The 26,527-nt window shown below is 36.9% G+C and overlaps 1 protein-coding gene across 1 annotated transcript in view; it reads left to right on the top strand.

Annotated features, from left to right (window-relative positions):
* LOC149769871 (glycosaminoglycan xylosylkinase-like) overlaps window positions 1–26,527 on the top strand; it is an 86,594-nt gene that overhangs the window by 32,126 nt on the left and 27,941 nt on the right. The window contains exons 3-4 of the mRNA XM_089949707.1: window positions 6,102–6,171; window positions 6,655–6,909. Coding sequence (XP_089805833.1) covers window positions 6,111–6,171; window positions 6,655–6,909 — 316 coding nt within the window. The 5' untranslated portion in view covers window positions 6,102–6,110. The remainder of the gene's footprint in view (window positions 1–6,101; window positions 6,172–6,654; window positions 6,910–26,527) is intronic.

The following is a 26,527-nucleotide window of genomic DNA, read 5'->3' as shown; positions in this document are numbered from 1 at the left end:
TTTTGGATAGTAGCAGCAGTGAGGGTATTGTCTCAGCACCCCCAGTCACCACAACGATCCTTTTTTTTTGTTGCGATTTTTTGTTGTTGCTATTTTCAGGAAGGCTTATTTTTGCAATTCGAGAGGGAGTCAATTAGAGGCTGTTCACCCTCTCTGCTGCTTTACCTCTGACACCAACTTTGCTTTCATTTATAATGCTCCTTGCAGGTACATGTTTTGCGCTGATTTTCTGTACCATTCTTGCCAGAATCTTTCTTGAAAAGACAATTTATGTATTTGTTGATCTTTTTTTTACAAAATTGTAGTGAATACACTTTGTATATTAATAATAGCCAACTGTTGATACTGTGTATAGAGAAGAATTAAATGTCAGCAAGGAAAGCTGTTTTGATTATGCATTGTTCAGGGGGAAAACTTAGTTTTATATTAGTAATAATTCAATTTTTTTTTTCTTATGATGACTATTGACCCTACATTTTGATATATTTCTATTTTATGAGAGAAAGTATAACAGTTTGTGGTGCACTCGTTCAACATATATAGTACAGTTTTATTACTTTGCTGACAGAGGATATAAGGTTTTATACATTTATTGTCAAGATAATGAGTGATCTAGCACTGGTTTTTCTTATTATGTAAAAAATAGGTCTCCAGAATGGATGTATGAAAAAACATAAAAATTACAGTAAGAAAGATTAATTCAAATATATTTTGTTTAGTGTACAATGATCCCTATACTAATGATCGTATTACTGACATCATTATTGTGGCATGCCCAATATTTTAATGCATGGTATTTATCCCATAAGCACCTGTATATTCAGTGGTTAATATAATTCGGAAACTAGATTTCATTTTTATTGAAAATTGTGCCACATTACTGCATCTATTTCCTGGAATTTAAATTTTTTATATTAAATGACTTGGAAATTAAGGTTGGTGCATTATAAATATACAGCTACATGTATATACCATCACATTTTATCTTTATGAAGCATGTATTCCAAAACCCTTGTGCTTCAAAACAAATTTGATCATATGGCATTGAATTTCAAGGTGACAAGGTAACATTTGTCTTCTTGTAAGCATGTAAACATAGAACTAAACCATGAAAAGACCTACACCTCTTTTACATTAATGCTAGAATAAACAATAAACAGGAAAATAAACAAAATTTATAGTATGAAAAATGTCCAAAATGTTTTATGTGTGCATCATTATGGAGTTCATGCATAAGGAGAATTTATATACATTGATGTGTGCACAAATCTGGCTAAGTGCATTTGTACACACACTTACACATGCACAAAGAGTCAAAGGCCAATGAGACTTTTTAAAAGAGGATGTTTTCTTGAGGATAATGAGACTTTTCTACCAGTGATAATAATTCCTGTTGTCAAACTTTTTGTGTATAAGTTGATTTTTAAAAAATGGAACAGCTATGGTAGACAGCCTTACCCAATCTTTACGATCCACAAACATGTATACAACATGCATATATAGTTTCAGTTATAAGATTGAAGAAGACATGTATATAACATTAAAAATCCAGCAATGAATGATGGCAGGGATGCTATAGATAGACTCCAAAAGGCTCTCTCCTACCAGATTTTTCTTTTATGATATAGCAGTTCTTCTTGCTTCTCTTTCTCACGAGCACACACACACACACACCTTAATGGACAACAGCAAAAGGTTTGTACTAATCAGCATCAGGTAACAGTGGGATGATAAACAATAATGAGATTAATAAGCAACTAACTACCTGCAATAGCAGCATTTAACAACAAACTGTGTTGAGTTATTTTTAAGCTAATTAAAATCTTTGGATATATAACACAAGAAAGAAAGACAGAAAAAAATAAGTAGTGCCAAAGGAACAAACTTAACTCATTGAAGGAAAAAGTAAAAGAAAACTTGTTTACACATATAACTCGAAAAGAAAAAAGCTATGCTTCCATGGAGGTTTAAACTATTGACTTACAATTTTGCTGTACTTTACCTCTACACCACTTGTATACCTCAAAACTGTAACAGGCAAAATGTTCTATTTTGGGAGCTTGTGTGAGGTTTTTTTCGGTAAGATCAGTTTCGTCCTAAAATTTATGTCCTACCCATTAAAAAAATATTTTATACATGTCTTTTATTTTATACGTTCATAAAACTGCAATTATAAATTTCTTCATTAAATTTTAGACTTTGCATTCAGTTTTTATCCCGTTTTTATATCACTTGGAGACCAAACTCTACGGTCTACAGCAGAAGATACTGTGAAGTTGTGTATAATGAAGTAATTTATCAAATGAGGAAAGATAGACTAAATTTATTATTTTTATCATCATTCCATTACCATTTAGACCCGATTAGAAAAATAATACCACAAGCTGATTTTTGTTGTTGATGTTGTGGGTCAATTTTTTTTCATGTGCCTCTTCTACATTTATCCTCAACTCATTTTCAGAATATCCCAAAACATGACTAGAAATAAAAAGGAAAACAAAATTGTTACAAAAATATATGAACATCAGTTGTTTTCTTTTTTAAGTAGTGGAGAAAAATATGCATTTTTGATACTTTGTACTTGAATTGTGTGGCCCATATGGCGAGGGACATATGGTGTAAGCTAAGAACATGGTTTGTCTTGTCTTTTCATTAAGGATGAATGCAGGCGGAAATGTGTTTGAACTTACAGATGTGTTAGATGGGTTTATCTTACGTCAACAGAACGGTACTTTAAATTGCACTGGTAGTTTGTGAGGCCTTTTGAAGAGTTAGAAACATGGAGAAATTTGCAGTTTTTGATGAACATAACTATTTCATTATACCATGTGCATACATGTTACATTGGACATATAGTAGGGGCCCCAAGTGGCCAAGTGGTCTAAAGCGCTCTCCTTTACAGATCACTACCATCTCACCTCTATATGCGTGGGTTCGAGTCTCAGATTCAGCCAATGTGGTTATGTGAGAAAGCTTGCCAGTAGCTTCTCGTGGGTCTGTGGTTCTTTCCGGCAGTATTCCTGGGTTCTTCCTCCACCATTAATACTGGCCGCTATGTATAGCCTATCGTGTGCTGAAAAATTGTGTTAATCCCTACAACAACTTGGACATATAGTCATTTTGGTATATGTAAAAAAAAATTGTATGTGCTTATTGTAGCAAAAATGTAGTTAATACCTGATTGTTATAGAAATGCAAGCTGCTATACCAATGAATGGTGATGCACTTAAATTTTATCACTTTCCATATGGCCCACATGCAAGAATTAATCACATTCTAGTAAAGGTTATTTATGCATACCTTTATATTCTGTAAAAATATCAATTTGTTTCATGCATGTCGACCACCTGATTGTTTTTTAAAAGCTTCATGTTTACAACAAAATGACTATTATATAACCAAGTGTTACATCACGAGCACATGCCTGTGATGCCATTCAGTTATTTTTTTAGACTCAATTACAGTTTTAAGCTTTTAAGATTTTATAGCATTTCTTACCATAATATTATATGATTAGCAATGTTTTTGAAATTTCATGAATTTTGGGCTAAAAAAGAGCACTGATACTACCAACTGTACCCTTTAGAAAAAACCAACACATGATCCAGTTGAATATCAGATGAAAATTTCAATGCATTTTGTAGATAGCTAATGAAATAACAGTTAAAATTTGTTTTGGCACCAAATGCAACAGCCATCAAAAAGTTGGTTGGTTGTAGCTAGTCCCGGTAGCATCAATAGACCAACAAGTAGATCTCCGGTTTTTTTTGGTGGGGGGGATTTGTGATGTTTCTGGTGGCAGAGTGATGCTACCTTCCATTTATTTATTCAGGATTAATAATGCATACATTAATTTAAGTGAAGTTCTTGCATGATGATTCTTTTTTGTTATTTTACAAATTAAAAGTGACCTGTAAAATGTAGTAGAAACACTTATTAAAATGTTTGAAATTTCCAACTGTGTTATATATATATATATATATAAACAAATGGAAATTTCTGCAAGAAATGTGGTAAATAGAATGAAGTACAACAAATATACATATATATGTACATGTAAATGACTGCAGGGCTCGAAATTAGCTGTAGTCCGCTAGCCCGAGGCTAGCAAATTTCCTGTCGGGCTAGTAAATTTGGTTATCAATAGTCGGCATTTGTTTACACCATTCCCTAATAAAGACTTGACTTAGCCGATGTTCTGTAGAATCAAAGCAGTGGCCATTGTAAACACAGTCATAAAATATTAGCATGAGAAGATGAAGTCAATTTGCCTCGGAAAAGTGCGTTTCTATAACAAGAATGCATCTGATTTTGTGCATTTCACTTAACAGCGTAAATTATGGTCCTGTCATTAAAAATGGAAGTTTGGTAATTGATCCTAATTAAACTGATAACAAATGAAAAAAATGACGTGGTATCACACTTTATTCACTCGGCCACAGCAACAAACTACAAAGCGGTATACCACACAAAAGAACATGGCAAAAACTATTCAAAGAAATTAGTTTGCACGTTTTTTTTTTGTTTAAGGTTCTTTTGTTTTTTGCCCGCTACACAAATGCTCCAACAGTCATAAACAGGAAACTACATATTTTACATTTCCATCGAAATAATTTTAAGAATTAAATCAGTCTATTGCAATTACGTTATTGACACATCCTTTCCGTACAACTACTTTTTATGTTGATAAGAAAAGTTTTTATATTTTTCCCTTACAAAAATGAACAAATAATTGATTACACGTGGAGATATCCAAGCAGAATGCCGTACATTTCTTGGAAATTAAAATCTCTGAGCATGGGCATCTAAGATTTGAAAATTTTCTGCCTTGTTATTAATTTCAACAATACATTGAGGTTCAATTAATTAGGAACAATTACCAAACTTATGACTTATGATACCGTAATTGGAGCTGTTAAATACAACGCGCCAAGTGTCAGATCGCTTTGTTTGATGGGAACACACCTTTTCCAAGATGAAACTAACACTATCTTCTGATGCTAATATGTTATAAGACTGTTTACAATAGCCACTGATTTGATCGTGCAGAATATCTGCTTATGTTAAGTCTTTGTTAGGGAGAGGCCATTTAATTGTGGGAGAGGGCAGAGACACGTGTTCTAAAACATGTTTCTTGCTCTGGCTTTTTTATTTTAAGGACATTATGCCATTACTTTTCTTGCTTTAAATAATTCATGTCAGCTCTACTATAACATCTCGTATTTCAAAACAAGGCACAATATCCTCCTTATAAGACAAGCAAAATGTGATAGAAGGTGTTCAACCACCGGAAAAAAAGCAAAAGTTGATTGAGAATGATGAGGAATAATTCTTATGATAGGGAAAAGCGTAATGGAAAGTTTCAGAAGAAATGGACAAAAGACGGGGAATGGCTGAATTATGACAAGGAAAGGAATGTTATGTGGTGTAACTGGTGTACGCAATTCGCAAAAACAAACACACAGAAAACATCCAGTTTTGTTGTGGGTTGTTCGAACTTTAAAATTGAATCGGTAAACATACATGAAAGCTGTGTGACATTGTTTTGTGAACAGGACTAGTAAAGATTTGGCAGGACTAGTAAATTTCTCATTATACAAGTCCTTCTGGCTTCAAAGAAATTTGTGTTAAATTCGATCCCTGGACTGTAGCACCCAGCTAAAAAAATTCTTGTTAATCGGTGTGAGTAGAGCAGTTTTCAACATACAGTGTGACCCCTCTATAGCATGCATCGTTATAACATGAATTTGGATATAACATGGTTGTGGTATGGTTTTTGAAATTTCATATACATGTACTTTTCTCATACACGAAATATTTTTCTTTCTTAAAAGTATATATGAAAAGTAACATGTAAAAAGTTTATTAACATTTTTGGGAACGAGATCATGCATCAATTTCTAATATAAGACGATCGTGGCATGGCTCCTTGCAACGCCATGTAAACATATTACTGTTGTTAAAGTTCAGTATAATATGTTTGGTAATATTGGGTAATCTTTCAGCACAGTTGAAGTCATCTATATTGAATAGAATTAAGTTTAGTGATTTGCACAAGATATGTTTAATGTAAAGAATTTAATTATATTTATATTTTGCAGGGCAGCCATATGAAAGGGAGATGGTTAGAGCAGGACATTTGTATCATCCGTCAGTTATTTAGACATATATGTAGGTATATTATTCATTGATAAAAAATTTAACGCTTTGTGTATTGCATAATAGACTACAGGCATAAATTAAGTGCATCAGTCGTGTTGTGTATTTATTTTCTATTCATCCTATCAAATAAGGCAGACATTTAGCTATACACATGTATTTACATGTATGCAAACAGTTTTGCCGCATATGTAATGGGTCTGAGCTACATGTTTAGAAATATAATGGCTACTCATATCTGAATTATCTGACTCCCACATACTGTACACATGAAATGAAGATAATCAATTTTTAAGAAACGCTTTCTTCTAACAAAGAAATTTGTATGGATATTTAATTGTATGCTGTAACAGTTGACCATGTCATACAGTTGTACTGTGTTATAGGACTTATAGCACTAGAAGGAAGAATTTAAAATGAAACTTCGGCAGAGATTTGTGTTCCTGCTTTGTATCTCATTCATCCTTTATGTGTCATACAAAATTCTGGAACCAGACATATCAGGACAAAGTCTTCAGGAACAGGATCAACTAGAACTTGGAAATTTGACATTAAAACATCACATAGAATCTCAGTACCCTGTATATGTTCAGAATTCATCAAAACATATCAAAAAGGAGGATGTGATCCAGGAATTGATACAGAAATACAGATTGGACTTGAGTTATCCTTTGAACCAGTCACCATGGAGAATAGCCAGCAAGTGGGTCTCTCCAAGAGAGATTATTCCTGAAGCAGCACCAGAATTGGGTAAGTGCAACCTTGACATTTAAACATGTCTTGAGATATCACACCTTCAGCAAACAGAAAACAGAAAGTGTTCATTCAGGAAAGGTGGTTTCATATAACAGGTCTGTGCATGGAGTGTGGGTATTTGAGAAAGCTTGCCAGTAACTTCCTGTGTGTTGGTGGTTCTTTTCGGGGTTTTCCTCAGTTTATCGTCCACTAGTTTATTGGCTGCCATATATCATGTGCTGAAAAATGGTAAGAAGACCTAAAACAATATCAACAGCTATGATACGAACTGATTATCAAACTTGAACATACGGTTTTTAAAAAAATAAGACCATGCACTCCCTCTCCAAATTATTTCTGTTTTAAACTTTAATAAAAAAAGATGGAGGTTTCTGCAGCATTCAGAAATCAGAACTACATGTACATGTAAGTATTAGTTTAGATCAGAACCTGGAGAAAACAGTTTGCTTCTAATCAAATCAAGTCAAATGAAACTTTTATTACACAAAGTAACTCTTAAAAAATTTTCTGAAGCACACTATTATGAGAGACAAATACATATCGGGTACAGCATATTAGTAAATTTTAATCATTTATATTTTCTAAAAAATAGTTTACGTGTTGCAGTTACAACTTTGTGTCAGAATAACGATAATATTAAAATAAAAAAGTCTTGTTGGGCAAGTGGATTTTTAATCAGGGCAAGTAACTTTTTTTATTATAGCCATTTGCCATCAGCCCTATATTTGAGAAAATGTTATTTGAATACGGGTTATACTTTACTCTTGAGATACTGTTCCAGTAATTGCTATTTACATCTTCATGGGGAGAAATTATATTAAATAAAATTCTTACTTGCTCCAGCATGTTCTGGCACAAAGTGTCCAAGTAACTGTATACACCATAACACATTGTTTTGCAAGTAGAATGCCCCCATCATTTTATGGTGACCAGATAACTTGCAAAATTGTGTATAAAATGGAGTAGATGTTAGAGGTATTTGTTATTACCAGTATACTAGTTTACCACTGTCAGAATAAAAAAGGAATTGCTTGCTTGTCCTTTTTAAAGGAATTTTTAACTTTTTACACATAATATCAAGTTTAATAAGAAGTACAAGAAGTTGTAAAGTGAATCATGTTGTACTAGTAAACATACTAGTAACAATACTACATGGTTAAATTCCCAAACATATGTATTAACAATACCCTATTTCCCACCACTGATTTTGTGATCTCTAACCTGATGTAGTGACAATACTATATAGCTCTCAGCCAAACCCATGTAATAACAATGCCCTCTTTCTAGGCACTGATTTGTTTTCTTCAAAATCTGATATAGTAACAATACTACATAGCCTTCCACCAAACCCATGTAGTAACAATACCCTATTTCTAGGCACTGATTTTGTGATCCCAAAGCCTGATGTAGTAACAATACTACATAGCTCTCTACCAAACCCATTTAGTAATATTACCCTATTTGCATGTGACATTGTAAAGCAGAGTTTGTGATCTCCAAAATCTGATGTAGTAACATACTACATTGTCAATCGTCAAATTTGTGTAGTAAGATTATTTCTAGGTGACAGTGTAAAACTGATTGTCTTTATCTCCAAAAATTGAGGTAGAGCCAATACTACATTGTTCATTTAGTTGTATTACCCTATTTCCATTTAAAAGTTTGACACTAACTTATGTGATTTGCAAAACCTGGTGTAGTAAAAATACTACATCGTTAATTCCAAAGCACAAGTAGCAACATTACCATATTTCCATGGTAACAGTATAATATTCATTTGTTTGTTTAAAATACCTGATGTAAGATTACTAGAGTTATGCTTCACACTGCCTCCAGAATATGAAAGAAAATTCTGTGTTGTTTTTCCTATAGGACTTGAACTTTGTGTTTAATAGTACTTGTAAATGCTTTTCATATACTTATATTACTCTACTGATTATCAACTGTACTACCTACCCATGTGGAGACTGCCCATGGTAGTAAATTAATAGAATCCATCATATGCCTCTGTGTAGACTACGAAAATTCCATCCTTGGCTCAGAATTTAAAGTGGTACACAAGGCTGCGCTGAGTGTTTGATGCAGATTTGTAATCCCCAGTGGGAAATGTCTATCCCAGATCAAAGCACAATGATTATTATTTTCTGACACATTTTAATGAAAATGGGAGTCCGTGTCAAAAAGGCATACTGTTAATATTGCATCACCTTTAATGTTGCAAAAGAACCATTGAAAATTTCCTTACCTAATGATAGAGCTTAAATGGTTAGATTTACACTGAAATATTCAGTGAAAACTTTCAGTGATGTTCCTTTTAGCTTTCAAAGAACACAAACACAGTAGTTAAAATTTGTTATAGTAATGTCAATACACAGTGTCTGAATTGTGTATGACGTAGCAATGATACACATATGAAGAGGTCACAAAAATAATTCCACTTTTATTGATAAGATTAATCAAGACGGACAAAAATAATGACATAGTTCTCATTCAACTTTGAGGTACAATTGATTTACCCTTCAGAAAAGATACAGTAAGAATGTATATTTTATAAACAAAACAACAATTACAACAGCAGCTTTTTCAGCTTAAAATGCTTGTTTTGACTACTGGAAAAATATGTTCAGGTGATGATGCAAATCAAGACATATTTGACATTTTGTGTGCTCCCAGTAAATGTGTATATGAATGTGATAATGTCACTATATTGCCAAACATATCAAATACCTAATTAAATTTAAGGTGATTTCTGAAAACATTTACATATCATTTGATATTTGCTTATACCAAGAGGTGCTAATGTTAAATGTGACTAGTTATAGATTTGCTCTGGTCTGGAATAGTATTCCAGTTGAGATTAGAAATGCCCACTCTATTTCCTTCTTCCAAACCCAATATATCCGGTGGCTTCAGAGATGCAGCTAAAATAAATAAATTCCTTTGTATGAGGGCCTCAAGGTAGATTAGTTCTTAGCTAATTGAGTTACCCTCTTTAAATAAGGTCATTATTATTATTATTATTATTATTATTATCATTATTATTTTATTTTGAAATAGTATCTGGATACAAAGAAAGATGCCATCCTTACATCAAGTTTGTCATCCTGAAGACCATGATAAGCATTCTTTCCATGATCAATGCACAGATAGATACCTAACAAGTGTGTCACTTTAAACTGAATAATGAACATTGTTCTAGATATTAAGGGCTGTTCCATTAAAACATACATGGGACAAAGGGATGGCACTTTTAAAGTGGAGTACTCACCCATATAGATGCAATTTAGAATTTTCTTATCATTTTAATTTGAACTCATTGAAATCAAAGTACCCTGGCATATATTTTTTTTAAAACTGCCTTCCCTGGGTACCATGTATGTTTAAATGGAACAGCCCTAATGGTTATAATAGCACAATCATATCTTTGTAAAGAAGTAAACAATAACAACTGTGCATATACTGTCTTCACAAAATAGTACAAGATACTTCCTATAGAGATTATGCCAAGATTGTTAAACTTATTTTAAATAATTTCTTTTTCTAGTTTCCAGCCACTTCTTGTTAATATTTTTCATTGAAATCATATCTTTGGTGACATCTCCAAACAACTTACACACTAGATAAGCTGTATATAAAATCTGTTTGTCTTTTCTATCAAGCTTCATTGACATTTTGCTGGTGCTGTATGCCAATTTCTCTTTTTGCACTTTTGCTATTGGTTCTTTACAAAATATAAAGTGTTTTTGTCTGAAAAAATGGCCAGATAAAAAAAAATTGTGGTTGTATTCAACAAGAGCTAACTCTTGGTCTGTGCCTTCTGATCCTTTTCCTTCCTGCAATCAAAGATAGAAAAAAAATAATTTGTTACTACTAATCTAAAAACCAACTGCATAGAAACTGGGAAGATGAAATAATTAAGGATTTAATCTTGAGAAACATACACTTTAAAGCATATAAATGTTTAATTTTCTGTCACAAATGTGCTAAAGACAAAAGGCTCATAGACCCACTACATGAATGATCAAACCTCTGTAAACTTTACATCAGCATAAAGAAACATATCACAGGGATAAATGTTAGGCATTATTGATTTGTATTGATTTGTACAATGGAATTTAATGAAGTTAGTCAGAATCATGCTGATTAATCACTAACATTTATTTGGATAAATATAAGCTTAATAATAAGTGTACATTTGGAATTAAGCTAACAAAGTACACCGCTCCCTCGATAACTCGCGCCCTGATAACTCACAAACCCGCTTATAACGTGGGGTCAGGCATGGATCCCATTTTTTAAACCAGAAAATACCTCAAAAATTGATCCCTTTGTTGAACTTGAAGCAAATCGCGATCAAAATTGGTAATGGAAACTTTGATGCATTGCTCATTTTATCGTTGAAAATGGTAGATAGCACCTTGAAATTTTAATCAACACTATTAATTATCAAATTTAAAAATAGGTCATACAATATTTTAAATTTTCTTTTCAATCGACATTCCTAGGACACCGCAATTAATGATATGTAAGGAAATTTTGATCAATGAAAATGTCACTCACACTGAGTGGAGACAGTACTAAAATAAATAAATACAAATTAAATAATTTTTTTATCAATTGAAATTTGTGTTCTTCTATATTTTAGTTAATTTTTAGTTTAATCATCATAAATGCAATGTTTCCTCTATGTAATTAAACGTAAAATGCGTCAATCTGCCATGACAGCTATGTCCGCGAGCGTTTCTCTAAAAACCTAATTAAGTGCCGACCATGTTTTGATAACTGACTTTCGGAAATATTTGCTGTATTGTTGCACTGAATTAAAAGCTGATCTCCTTTATATTATCATGTTAATTATGTCTTTTGAATCAAATAAATGAGGTGGAATAAAAGAAAAGTTAAAAGGCACGAAAACCCTACAAACTTAAAATCGTATGTCAGATGAACTCACTTAATTTGATCAATTGAACACTTGTGTTATTGTGTATGTAACATAAACTACCTTAAATTAACTGGCTCTTTCATAACTGAGATCAAAGATGACAAGGCAGCCAAGCAAAATGAATACTTCGTAAGATAAAAAGTTGGATTTCACCAATACGGACCATTGTAGGCAAGAGAGTTTCAGAGAATTCTTGAACTGACACTTAGAGATATCCTCAAGGATGATAAGAAGTTTCATTATTAATTCCAATTAATTAATTCATGACATCAGTATTGTACTAATTGAGCAATACAAAAACCAAGTTACAACGTAGACGATTGTCTCACTAAATAAATGTCGCGAGTTTTGGAGAAGAAAAAGAATCTTGTTTGGTGGTATCAACAGTTAGTCTAGTTCCCTGCTCTGTGGACTCATAATTTGGAACGATAATATTAAACACCACTTTGAGAATGAGACTCATCAAGAAATCAAAAAGCAGTGACATAATACATAGATTTGTTACACGTACATGTGATAGGTTGTTGAAACCAGTTGGAACAATCTTTCATATGTTGGACGTTTTGAAAATAAATGTTATTTAAACAGAATAAAGAAATTAGAAAAAGCATGTTATTAAAAATATTTTATCGAAATGATTGTAAAAAATGAGGATTCAGTAAAAAAAAAAAAAAACAGCATAGTTCCCTAACGCTGCTCCTACCCCCCCCCCCCCACCGTTTTCTTGATATCAAAGCGATATTTTTACAATTTTTGGAGGCCCCTTGGTAACTCACATCTTGCTTATAGTGCGGTCTATATTTGTGGACCTCGTTATGCATGAGTTATCGAGGAAGAGGTGTAAGTTGACACTGACACTGATCCTTTATACTTAAGTAAGGATTTTTATAATCAGTTATCCAATATATATAAAATTGTGCCTTTTGTATTCTTCCTACCAGTGTCCACTATTCATAGCATATATTGTAGAGGTTCTTTTTTACTTAATTCTCCTAAAATACTTCCAATATGAATAAATATATGGTCGAAGTATTTAACATACGTGTTCAAAGAATAGTTCAATGTTCAAGATTAGACTTCTGAAGACTTGCAACTGTGTATCTTTCATAATGACCAAATGGAGAATATCTTACAACTCTTATTACCCAGCCTAATGATGTTTTTGCCTTTTAGACGAAAGGTCTGTTTGGGTTCTTATTGTGGTACTAGTCATAATAAAACAATGCCTTGAAAGAATATTTACTGTTATCTATAAGGCCATTCTTAGGCTTAAGCACAATCTGCAGTTCTGTTAAAGCCAACACATTTTACATACATAACTAATATAGCTAATCTCATCAACTGTATAAATTGAAAACAAAAAATAAATACGACTTGGAAAATCTAATATAAAATATTCATCCATCTTTAAAAGAAAGTAATTTACTAGTTTAGAATTAATCAGTTTGATGTCAATTTTGTTTATGGAAATTACATTATGTAAGATTAAAAAAGTCAACTGAAAATATAACTATCAAATTAAAAGAAAATATTAATTCAATGCTGTCAAATATCATAACATTGAAAACGTACCTTTGCATGTTGTCTGAATGCTGCTGCAGATATCTGAAGTATCTTCTTTTCTGTCATCAAAACATCTTTTGAAACAAAAAGATTGTCTTTTATCCCTCCCCCCCCCCCACTGATCTTTCTGTGCCATTTGGCATTGCTGTTTTTGTGTGTGTGTGCCCTCTCAGATTTGCATCATAGAAGGGACCCCCTATGTCACTTCACTAAGGATGGAGTTTCAGAAATGACCAGGCAAACTTCTTCTTCTTCAGTTGGATTATAGTGGTGTGCGTTCATATAGATCATGTACCACTGTTTAATGCACATAATGTGCTTATTAATTACTCCTGAGGGAAGGAATTGGAGCCACCTCCCCCAGGCATTTATGTACTCAAAGAGTACTATTTAATTTAGCCATTAGGTTGTGGGACTATTTAGTCCCTAACAACCTAAGTGTAAGGCTCTTACATGAGTGAGAATTGAAACACATTCTCTTGTTAGTCAAGTTGGATTGAACTGCCCCAGGTGTCAACCCAAGCAGTATGTAACGCCCGCTGCGATTGGTCGGCAGCGATGACGTCACATTAGGACACCTGGTCGTGTGGCAGGTGGAAATCGTTCCACATACTGCCACGTGTACGTTGTCCGAGCATGTTGAAGGAGGAAAAGGCACTTGGCAAGCCAGCCATGGATGTTGTGTACTCCCTGAAATGCTAGCCCATACTTATTTCAAATTAAGTCCAGTTTTACTAATGGACAATAATAATACCAGTAATGTGTAAGCCACCTCTGCAATTAATCAAATTAAAAAGTTATCGATTTTGAATAAATTTTTACGAACAAGTTTGAATTTCGTGTACATAGTGTACATAATTGTTGAAACTTAAATACCAATCGGTAAAGTCTAAACGACTTATAACAGTTTAAGTCATGCATGGTAAAAATTGAGTGTGAGAATTTAAATGGCGGTACCAAAACAGATCAAATCAGATTGTAAGATTAGTTAATCTAGGAGGGACACCAAGCCAAAATGGGTCCCTAATAAATATTTACAGGCAATTTTAGTAGCCCTAAGAAGGAATAAAAGTTTTCATCACCTGAAGATAAAACAGGTTAGAAAATTTTCTTAGACCATGATTTAAGTAACTTGACTATAATTGCCATAGTTCATATGCAGATTATGTGATAAATCATGATTGATTCTAACTCTCACATATAATGTTCATCATAAGAGTATGGACATTATTGTCCATTTGAAATCTGAAGTCACTTGGCCTTAATAGCAAGTGGTTGTTTTGCAGTCATATGCAGTTTAATGTTTATCATTAATACAGAGTAGTCAGGAACTTGAAACAATATTTCAACTTCTGGTCTAACTGATACTGAATGTAAACAGGGTAAATCAAGTAATTTAATCTGAAATCGATCAATGCCATCTTGAAAATATTCTCACTACTAAATATTACAAAATATTTTAGAAGTTTATATTCAGTTTTCATAATAAATGTATTCTTCTGCTTTTTGTAAAAGGCATATATTATATGATCCTGCCAAGACCGCTCTGGTGGCCTAGTGGTTAGAGCATCTGCCTTAGATGTGGGAGGTTGTGGGTTTCATCCATAGCCAAGTCATACCAAAGACATAAAAATGGTACTAACAGCTGCCTCACTTGGCACTCAGCATTAAGAGGTTAGTGTTAAGACTGCTTGACCTGGTATCTGGATAATGTGACTGGGTGGGACATCATGCCCCAGTGCTAGATGTCTCTATAAACTGCCACACTGCGGACATTTTAGCGATATGACTGAAAAATGGTTAAAGCTATGTTAAAAATCAAAATCACACACACACACATACGATCCTGCCTGTCCATCCATCTATATGTATGCTGATACATACATACATACATACATACATACATATATACATACATACTGTAGGTTCTTAAGAAATGCAGTTGGAGATCTGAAAGATGGCATATGTAATAGGTTTCATAACTACACTCTTGGGTCTTCCCATTTTCCAGTGATGCCCTTGGGTAAGCTCCTGGAAGCTGTTGAGAGCACCCTATAACCATATATAGTTTTAAAGGTCATATTGTATGTGATACGCATGGTGGATCAAAATAGTATAAACAAAATTTCAGTGGCATCGCTAGGGGGGTGCGGGGGGTGCGGACCGCACCGGGTGACACCATCTCAGAGGGGTGACACCAAAATGAAAAATTGCAAATTTTACAGAGCACGCACTGCTCGGTCTAGTCGGATTTCATAAGCGGATAACTGATCATAGTTAAATACATGACTAGCAGGCACAGCAGTGGCGTCGCTAGGGGGATGCAGGGGGTGCGGACTGCACCTGGTGACACCATCAGAGGGGGTGACACCAAAATGACATTACTAAGGATTCTGTATGGTCTGTTACAGAAGGAGGACCATGGGGGTGACACCATGAGCTACCGCACTGGGTGACACCAACCCGAGTGACGCCACTGCAAAATTTCCATGCTAGTGTCTGCAATGTTATCAAATAAACTATTTTATCTTTTCGGAAAATTGATGAGGGCAAAACTCTGTATTAGTGGAGACAATGACTCTATGTGTAGGCTATATGTTGAAAAGAGATCGATGGAAGAGCAGAACAGAATTTATATGAACTCTAACAGCCTCCTAAGGAAAGAATTACCCAAATATCTGCCTTATATGGAAGAACTACCAGAAATAATAGCATGAGATGCTAGTGACATTTTAATTCTATTACATGAGAAAGAAATTGTGCCTTACATTACTGTTGACAATATCTATATTTTATGATGATTAAAATGTTGTGTACAAGTACTTCAATATACTGAATATCTTCTATAAATACAACCTTCAACAATTTCAACTAGACTGTATTATTACTGGCCATACTATTAACCAGGCTTGGTGACGACAGCTTCAGAACAATGCAGTCTCCTAGGAACAACATTATTACAAAAGGATTTCAAGTTTAACACTGTAGAAATACTACATTAGCAAGTAATATTATGGCATCGGAGAGCAATGTGGTATTGTTACTACATCAGGTTTGGAAATCACAAAACCAGTGCCCAAGAAATAGGGTATTGTTACTACATGGGTTTGGTAGAGAGCTATGTAGTATTGTTACTATATCTGGCTTTGGAGATCACAAAATCAGTGCCTAGATATAGGGTATTATTACTACATAGGTTTGGTGGAGAGCTATGTAGTATTGTTACTACATCAGGCTTTGGGATCACAAAATCAGTGCCTAGATATAGGGTATTATTATTACATAGGTTTGGTGGAGAGCTATGTAGTATTGTTACTACATTAGGCTTAGCAGCAGAGGGGGCGAATCGGACATTTTGTCCAATCGTTATTTTGCTTAATTATTACTTTCTGCACTCAACGATCTAGTGTCGTCAGCGCCTGGTAAAAAAAAAACGACGTCGGTCCATCCTACACGATGGTGACGTCATTTGGTTTAATTAACACCTTCTGCGCGCCGATCCCCAGCGTCGTCAGCGTCCGGTAAGCACATCGACGACCGCGTCGATGTCATTGCCCCCTCTGCTGCTAAGTGGTTATTTACAATGAAAATTATTTACAACTAACCGAATATTTGGTCAAGTCCGATACGATATCGTGTCCGAGGATCATGTAAATTTATCGTTACGAATCCATGTGGGGTCGACTGAGCATGACTAAAAAAGTTTCGAAAAACATTAAAGTCCATGTCACCGCCGCACCATGTCTGCCAAATATTTCGTAGCGTGTGTGTATCAACGCCGTTGAACACAGCAAGAATATTACAGTTGTCTCTAATTACTTTTGGAATCTGAGTGTATCGTTGAGTGACATATATCACGTCAGTGTTTTTATGCCTGCCTCTGGAAAATATCCTAGCTGGGTTTTTTTGATTGTCTAACATAACATCATCGTACACGACTAGATTGTTAACGTCGCCATCAATATCATCAATACCCGGTGCATCATTGATATCCGTAATAAACTCAATAACATTTTTTTTAGCGATCGCTGATGCATTCTCGTTGAAATCTTTCAGCACCTCGTAGCATCGTTGATCATCTACGCTAGGAGCAACCAAATACAACTTATCCCACTTCATCCATCTCATTATTAAATTGAGTAACAATTGCGTCTTGCCGGATCCAGATGGTCCGATGATAATCATCCGGATCGAGTTTGGTAACGCTGCAACATGCTTAACTGGTTCTCTTGTTTTAGTCGCCGAAAAATCAATTATATTCATATCTCTATACATAAATTATGGATCTATATTGTGTGAAGTGCAGAGTGCGTACTGGCACAAATGATATGACAACCGCTACAACAAGAAATAACAGATCGGCGCTTACTGGTAAGTGTGTACAATGCGGTACAAAGAAATTTAGATTTATTTCTATTAGACCCGGAGATGTTTTAAAAAAAAGCGAGGAGGTGACATCGCAGCCAAATTGGCAAAACTCCCCGGAACACCGTGGGCAAAGTATCCAGGAGAAAAACACCTCCCAGGATATAGCTACTGTGGCCCCGGAACACGATTAGATATTAGACTCGATGATCAAAATCAGCCCAAACCCGGTGAGTATCCAATAAACGCTATCGATAAGGCGTGTCATGCTCATGATGTTGCTTACAAAAGTAGCGATCTGCAACAGCGTCATATCGCGGATGTAAAATTAATTCACGCATTAAATGCTATTCCTGATAAATCCGTCAAAGAAAAATTGGCCTCATGGTTGGTAAAATCGGCTATGAAAGGTAAATTAATGATTGGAAGCGGAGCTTCTGGCGCTGGTAATTGAAAACGATAGCGTTTATAATAACAACATGGAATCCATCTATTATTCTCCGAGAGGATACTGGAAGGGGAAGGCCGCAATTGGTAAGCTTGCAAGCGCTGCAAAGGTAACAAAGACCACTGCGGCTAATTGGTTATCCAAACAGGCTATATGGCAAATCTATCTACCACCGCCTAAACAAATCAACTTCTCGCGCTTTGATGTCAGCGTACCTAATGAAGTTCATCAGGCTGATATACTATTTTTGCCGCATGACAACGGTTACAAATACGCGCTAACCGTAGTTGATGTTGCGAGTCGATACAAACAAGCGGAGCCGTTAAAAACAAAGTCGGCAACTGAAGTAGCCGCTGCGTTTGAAAGAATTTATCGAAGAGACCCTCTGCGCTGGCCAAATCTATTACAAGTTGATCCCGGTAGTGAATTTCGCGGCGCTGTTTTATCAACGCTGAAACATCATAGCGTCGCGATACGACGAGGTCATACTGCGCTACATCGTGATCAGGCAATTGTTGAACGATTCAATCGGACTCTTGCTGAACGGTTATTTGGATATCAATACGCGAAGGAATTCATCCAAGAAAAACGATCTCGTGAATGGGTTAAAAGGTTGCCAGGCGTAATTGCAGCGTTAAATAACGAGATTACCCGAGCAATCAACATGAAGCCCAGCGACGCGATTAAATACGAGTATATACCCGGAAAATCAAAAATAAATAGCGTTTCCAAGCCGATTCTCGGCGATGTTACCGTGAGATATCTATATGAACCAGGAGAGCTTGAAGGCGGTAAAAAAAGAGCTACTGATCCTATTTGGAGTGTTACCACACATAACATATCAACGATAACACGATCAACTGGTAGACCACCGATCTATAGACTGGATTCAACTGCTCCTCAGCGCGGATTTACACGCGAGCAACTACAAGTGATACCTAACGATACTCAATTACCCCCGCGTGGTCTTAACTAGCGCCGTTGCGTCTATTGCACTCAAGACAGGTCAACCTCACATTGTTTTTGACATGACCGAGACTGTTATCGATCCTGTCCACGGTAAATTGGCGAGCGTCTTTATCCGAATAACGCCAGCGCATTACACAATTACAACTCGCGCAGTGATTATTCTGTTGTTGTCGTAACGCAATTATTAATTCGGCATCAATATCAAAATGCCGCTGTTTTTTTTTATCCTGTTGGCGGTAACCCGAGAGTTTTCTATCAATGACGCTTGCATCGATGGTGACTTTGTCGCCGGCTTCGTCAGTGACTCCGTCACTGGCTTCGTCAATAACAATTCTTCGAAGCTGATTTATCCTTCGTACTCGGGACACTGCAAGATAGACTAGATTCGACCATTCGATGCGATTATCAACTATCCAAACAATTGTGTCCGTGATGGTCAGTCCCTGCGAGGAATGTATTGTTGTTGCGTATCCTAGCGTCCACGGGGATTTATCAGCACGTAGCGCGTCCTCGACGACACCGATATCAACGAGCACGATATCATTCAGCACGAGAATTTGTTTTTTTGTCCCTGACGCTGTCGGGGCTGGAATTTCAACTTCAATGTTCTGCCGCCGTGTGTCAGCGGGTCTATAACACAACGGCACTGGGCGCGTTGGAAACTTTTCCTTATGCAACGCAAACAACTTCCGCTGAAGTGTGTCTCTGACTATCTTTCTACTCGCTACAATCAAATCGTTTGGTCTCCATGTTTCCCAGAATTCATTTAACGGCGTTTCCGGAATTACCTCGCGAATTATTTCACATTGAATTTTATCCGGCTGTAATCTGATTAGTTTTTTAACCTCGCGCAGTTGTTCATCAAGTGCTCGGTAATCAGTATCGGTTTCTTCATAATAGTCCACAAAACCCCTTAACCAATCATGTGGACCCTCGCCGACAAATGGTGGTGGTTGGCCATGGTCCCCACACATGATTACCGCTGTATTCGCGCGCAGCAACCACTCAAGAAACATTTGTAAAGTATCTAACGAAACAGTACATATCTCATCCCAGATGATAATGTCGGGAATAAATTTTTCACCCATTCGATCAGGAGTCCACTCACCGCCGCTGTATCGAAAGAAGCTGTGATAAGTAACGGCGTCAACATTTCGTTGTTTTATCTCTCGCGCTAGTCTATGGGTCGGTGTAAGCACGATTATACTTGCCCGCGTTCGAAATAATTCAATTGCCCGAGTCGTCTTTCCTGACCCGCCACAGCCGCTTAAATAAACCGTCTTGTGTCTACAAATTGGATCAGAACACGGTGGTGCATTAGACCATTCTGATAATTTATCACCGCGTAAGTAGTCGTTCTCAACGGTGACATCTGCTGATGGTGAATAATCGCGTCGTATTTCATTTTTAATTCTCCATGTACCCCAACTCTCGTCCGGACTAGTAAACTCGGCTATGTTTCCCTTATACATCGCGTCTATATAAAATGAATCGACGGCTACTCTAACCGCGGTATCGGGGAATCTATTTATCATCGAGAATAAATTGATAGCGGCATAACCCAGCATAGACGCCCTCAAATGTGGATACGCCGGGCTGTCTCCATCGCTGTAGGTAACAACTGTACCCAACTTTGTTCCATTGGACAAGAAAGCTGTTTTGCAGTTCACGTATCTATTTTTTGCCACTGCGTCCTTGATTACGAAATCATATTCTGCGTCATCTATAATCAGCCGTGAGCAATATCGTTTGTAATCGCAGTTTTTTCCACCTTGTGTGAACTTACCGATTATTCTTCTACCGAGATCTTTTGCCTCGCGGTTTCGTTGGTTAAATATCCTCCTGGACCATTCGATGATATATTCCTCGTCGGCATCAATGTGTTTTCTGGATTCGTCAATTATGCTATCTAGACGCTCTGGTTCTGGTAACCAGACTTCAGTCTGCGCCCGGTATGATATAATCGCGTCACTGACAATCAACGAAACTAGCATTTTACAATCAATCATATACCGTAGCAGCGCTATTGGCAGCCACTTCTTTTCATTCATGTGTCTACCGATCCAAATATAGCAACAGCGATGAAGTCCTGCCGCGAATTCAAATGATACTATGCGAGCGAATCCGGTTAAATCAAAATCAGGCAGTGGTCCATTAATAGCAACACGAGTCATTTCATGACTGGGGTGTCCAAATCGTTTGAAATACTCAGCGGCGGATCCATACCCGAGAAAACTCGCTGGATAACAGGCAACCATATCAACGGAAATCATAGCGTCGCGGTTGTATTCAGTGTTCCATAGTCCACCGTGATAGTATTCCAAACAACTGGATTGTACATCCGGCAGAAATTCCTTGCGCGTTGGTCTCCACGCATTTTTCCTTGCTGCAACATGAGCTACAACCGATGGAATCGTAAAACAATTTGTTAGCAGTTGTTCATCATGCTCCTCAAATTCTATGGCGGTTTTTTTCATCCTGTTGTGAAATGCTTCAGTGCGATATAATTCGCCGTTTGGTCTTACAAACTGATCAAAGGTATCCGCATCGTTTTCAGCGCTGCGAAGTAACCACACTGATACAGGGTCGTTTTTACACAAGTAGGCAATAGCATCAAATAGTTTCCTCTCCGCGAGAAAACCATCCCGGGAGAATTGTTCTCCCAGGAATTCTTCGGGTATATACTTTACTGTTCTATCCCGTGGAAATATTGTGATCGCGGGCGTCCATGCGTGTTCGTTATGATCAATAATTTTGATTGGGGTTCCCTTCGATTTATACTTCGATTCGTATAATACTTCACCGGTTATCGTTGTAACGGTTATTGGAAATCTCAGCGATGTTTCTAATCTCGCTATGTCGCTGATGGTTGCTCCACGCTCTTTTACGGTTAGTTCCCACTGGTTGATTTTGCTGCGTCGTAAATCAGTCAATTTGTTTCCTCGACATGCATTTGTAAAATGCTCTATTATTCGTTCTGCTACACAATTTATCCCAGTTGACTGTTTCATCGGTTTCAGTTTTCCGATATCAGGTTTCTTATTTAACGGGTATATTCCATAAACAACTGCTGTTTCAGGATACGCTCGTTCATAGTATGGTCTATCAATTCCGGTTAACAACCCCGGCTTGGAGTCGCGGCTGACAGTGACTGTTTTCATGTCGCTGAGAACTGGTTCAAATTTATCACGTATGATCCAATCGCCTGATTCCACCCGGACAATGAATTTTACTCTGAAGAAATACCTTTTACCGTCAAGTTGTGATATTATCGTTGCTGCGCGGTTGTCGTTCATGGTAGCATCAACAACGCCATCAATTCGAAATGTTGACCAACTATGAGATGCACCATCACGCTTGAATTCATTGATACAATCGCGTATTTTACTCAACAGGGTTCTATCGTTTATTAACGCTTTTGGTGTGTCCTTGAGGACTCTATCGAGATTGAATTTAATATTTTTCCAGGGCTTAATTGCTGCCAATCTCTCGAACTCATCCATATAATTAAAACAAGTATTTAAATGAAAGAATATAGTATAATGAATCACTGCAAATGGTTGATGATTGGGTCGATAACCCCGTGCAATAAATCATGTAGAGGTGAATTCTGCGGGTATCATTTACAAAGCGTTCGTAATGGTTCTCTTGGCCCCCTCCCGTGCTTGGTTTGTCACGTTGGTGTAAGAGGAAAATCGCAGTTGTGTATTAATTGTGGCGGAAAGCGATACAGGGAACTAAAACGCTATTATGACAAGCGAATTAAAAACGCCGTCATTGACCCCACCGCAGACTTCGTCATCAAAACCCCCCAAGACTACGTTGAAAGATTTATAATTAAACCAAATAATAAATTAGACAAGTAGTATTATTATACAAATGGACCAAGAATTTCAGCCGCATCCCGTGCTCGTTAATTACGAGGCATCTCGCGACGGTATTGTTAGAAACCGCAAACTGAAGAAGCCGGTTGGTACCGTGAATAATCGGGGGTATTTAATGTTTGGTGCCGGAAAGAAGAAGTATTATGTTCATAGGGCGGTATTTGAGGTATTCAACGGATTAATCGAAAATGGACTTGTGATTGATCATATTAATAATAATAAGACTGATAATTCTCTTATAAACTTGCAAGCCATCTCTCAGAGCGAAAATATTAAAAAAGGCCAAACCGGTAAATACCCAAAGAAAGCAAAAGGTGTCAAATCGTTTAATACATCAACGCACGAGGAAAAAACATTTCACTCCATGTATGCGGCAGGAAAATACTTTGACATTTGTAAGGCCTCAATACGAAGAGTAGCAGAAGGAATACAGAATTCAGCGATTTCAAAAAAGACGGATCACAGAATTCGATTTTCATATATAACAGAAATCAATGAGTGACAAGGTCACCGTGACAAATTGTCTGTTTAATACTTAACACACCTTCGGAATTGATACACGGGGTTTCATTTTTTTTTATTTAAAAACAAGATGTTTTATAAGAATAATGAATATCGAAGACATCAATAATATATTAGCCGAGATTTCAAAATTAAAAAATCAAGGAATTGAATTATCTGATGGTCTTGACAGTGAAAAAATATTATCCGATTATGAGATTATTAACGAACAGTCGAAACGGGGGCGTTTTACCCTGGCCCGCGAGTACTTTTTTATAAAACGATTACAACATACGATCAATGAAAACTTGTACCACAATGACGCAAATGCATTCATTGGACTATTTACTGCCGTTGAAATAATACGAAAAAAACTCGGGCGTGTTTATGAACGACGTCGAGAAATCTCTAATAAAATTAAAAACATTAGAAGGATTATAGACGAAAACTCCGTGGAACCCCCGATGGTACACTCGGCGGAAAATTAGAAATTACGGAGCAATTACAATAATGGTAGGTGAATCACTTACTACTCGGCTAGCCAGAGAGCGGCTAGCAGCGCTTAGAAAGTTTATACCGTTACGAGACAGAGTGAGAGAGAAACTTCAAACGCGACAACAAATGCAAACTGATTTTGCTGTTGGAAGTGAACAGTTATTTGCCCCGGTAACTAAAGCGACTAAGGATGTTACGGCGGTAACTGTACCCGTTCTTGGTGCGCTTGAAAAGATAGCGGCTCAGACCGAACAAACAAAAAGGTCTTTAGAAACACTCCCTGCAAAAATAGCGGCTGCTACAACACGGAGACCACCACCACTCGCTATAACCGAACCACAAGAACCTTATGTTACAATGGCCGACGAGGAAGAACTAGGCGCTACTGCGAAAGAACCAGAAGAAGAAATACCCGAAGAAACACCAGAAGAAGAAATACCGGAAGAAAAAGAGGGGAATATACCCCGTATTGTACTCAAGAAGAGCACAATAGATGAAATTAGAGGCTTCAGCAACAGGAAAGAATTAATTAATTTTGCTGCCAACAATTTTGCTAAGAGCATACGAGATAAGAAGCATATCAATAGCGGTTACGAGAAAAATATAAAGTCGTTAAAGGACTGGGCAAGAATAGTGTATTTAGCGAGTAAACATAAAGATGCATTACCACATCGTAGTAAATCCGATTACGACGCATTCCACAAGGAAGTTAAGAGTATAACACCAAAAAAAGGAAAAGGATACTCTGTTGGTAAAGAATCCTACGGCGTTACCTGTCCTGGTAGTGTTCTCAGTGATATATCACGGCTAGAGGTACTAATTGGAGGAAAACGAGCCGGAAATAACTCTCCGGAAATAATCAATGAAGCCGCTGATATTTGCAAGCGGTTATTTGCAGGCGGTATTATGGACATTAATGCATATCGAACGCTCATAGACGAACTCGTGGATGATTAATTGGAAAACTGGTGTTTTTAATAAGGATGATCATACACTACAACCATGATAAACCAGTACTCGTCTACGTGGTAAACTCGCGATTGCCTATTTACCGCGCGTACTATGGAGATGGTCTCGGTAGCACCATTGCGGGGTTATTTACAAGAATGGCTCCAAAAGTAGCGCCGTTAGCCAAACAATTAGGAATGAAGGCTATTGATGTTATTCGTGATAAGGGTATTAGTGCCATTGGAGATGTTGCCGGAAGGGCGTTTTCTGCCGCACGAGACAAACTAATGTCGTTGGTGAAATCCAAGAGATTTTCAAAAAGAAAACAGAAACCACCGGTAATGCCATCAACGACAGTGATGCCTGCAAATGTCAGTAAAGTAATAAATAACGCCGTGGAAGAAAAACTAGAGTCGTTGGCGACGACTCAGTCGTTGGCGACGACTCCGTCGTTGGCGACTTCGCCATCCGCCGATGCGGCAACCAACGCGCTCATGAACGCGATAGCGGGGAGTGGTTTAAATTCAAAGAATTTACGACGAAAACGACGTTGATGGATTTCAATTGAAAACATCAACATGATAAATAATAGAATGTTTGCGCGTACCGCTGATCCCGCGTTTGATATGGACGCCCCAGTGCACAGGGATGATTCTGTCCGTGATTATCAATTTTATTCTTATTATGCAGCGCAACCCGACCTACGATCGCGAATTGAACTTCAAGTCCAAGATACCAGTAAATATTTTTTGCCGTGTGAAGCGTTTATCGAAATCGAGGGAGAACTCGTGACAAATGCCGCCGATAATGCACCATACGCAGATGACCATCGTGTTCGAGTTGGCTTCGTCAACAACGGTATCATGGCGTTATTTGAGAGCGCCAGATATCTTATTGACGGGCGAGAAATTGAATCAATAGAACGCGAGGTTGATGTTGCAACAACGATAATTGGGTTGGCGAGATACTCGGATGATTATACAAGATCGGCGGGCCCATCTATGATGTTTTCGAAGGACACCACCAATAACGCTGACCATCTTCAGTACGTTAACGTGCTAATAAAAGAAAATGCCACAATTGACCAGGATGAAGCAACCAATCCAGATCGCAGAGCAAAACCAGGCGCTAATTTCACTGTTATAAAAAGTCTTAACGATAATTACAATCTAGGATTCGCAGCACGAGTAGGAATGTTGCAAGGACCACGCCGACAGTTTTCATGCGCGATTCCACTCCATCACATATTTGGATTCTGCAGAAATGTCAGAAAAGTTGTCTATGGGGCTAAGCATACAATCGCGCTGACGCGAAGGGGCGATGATAACAATGCAATATGGCATGCTGCTGGCGTCGCTGCCGGTAAAGTCGTTTTAACTAAAATGGCATTGTGGATGCCGGTGCTGACTCCATCAGTTACCACGGAAGCACGATTGTTAGCATTTATGGAACAGGGAGGGAAATCGTTGTTGAGTTGGCTAGCGGTAACAACTGATG

Source organism: Sinohyriopsis cumingii, unplaced genomic scaffold, assembly GCF_028554795.1.
Source record: "Sinohyriopsis cumingii isolate HCF-2022 unplaced genomic scaffold, ASM2855479v2 utg003120l, whole genome shotgun sequence".
Classification (NCBI taxonomy): Eukaryota; Metazoa; Mollusca; class Bivalvia; order Unionida; family Unionidae; genus Sinohyriopsis; species Sinohyriopsis cumingii.
This window is presented reverse-complemented; position numbering and strand designations above follow the sequence as displayed.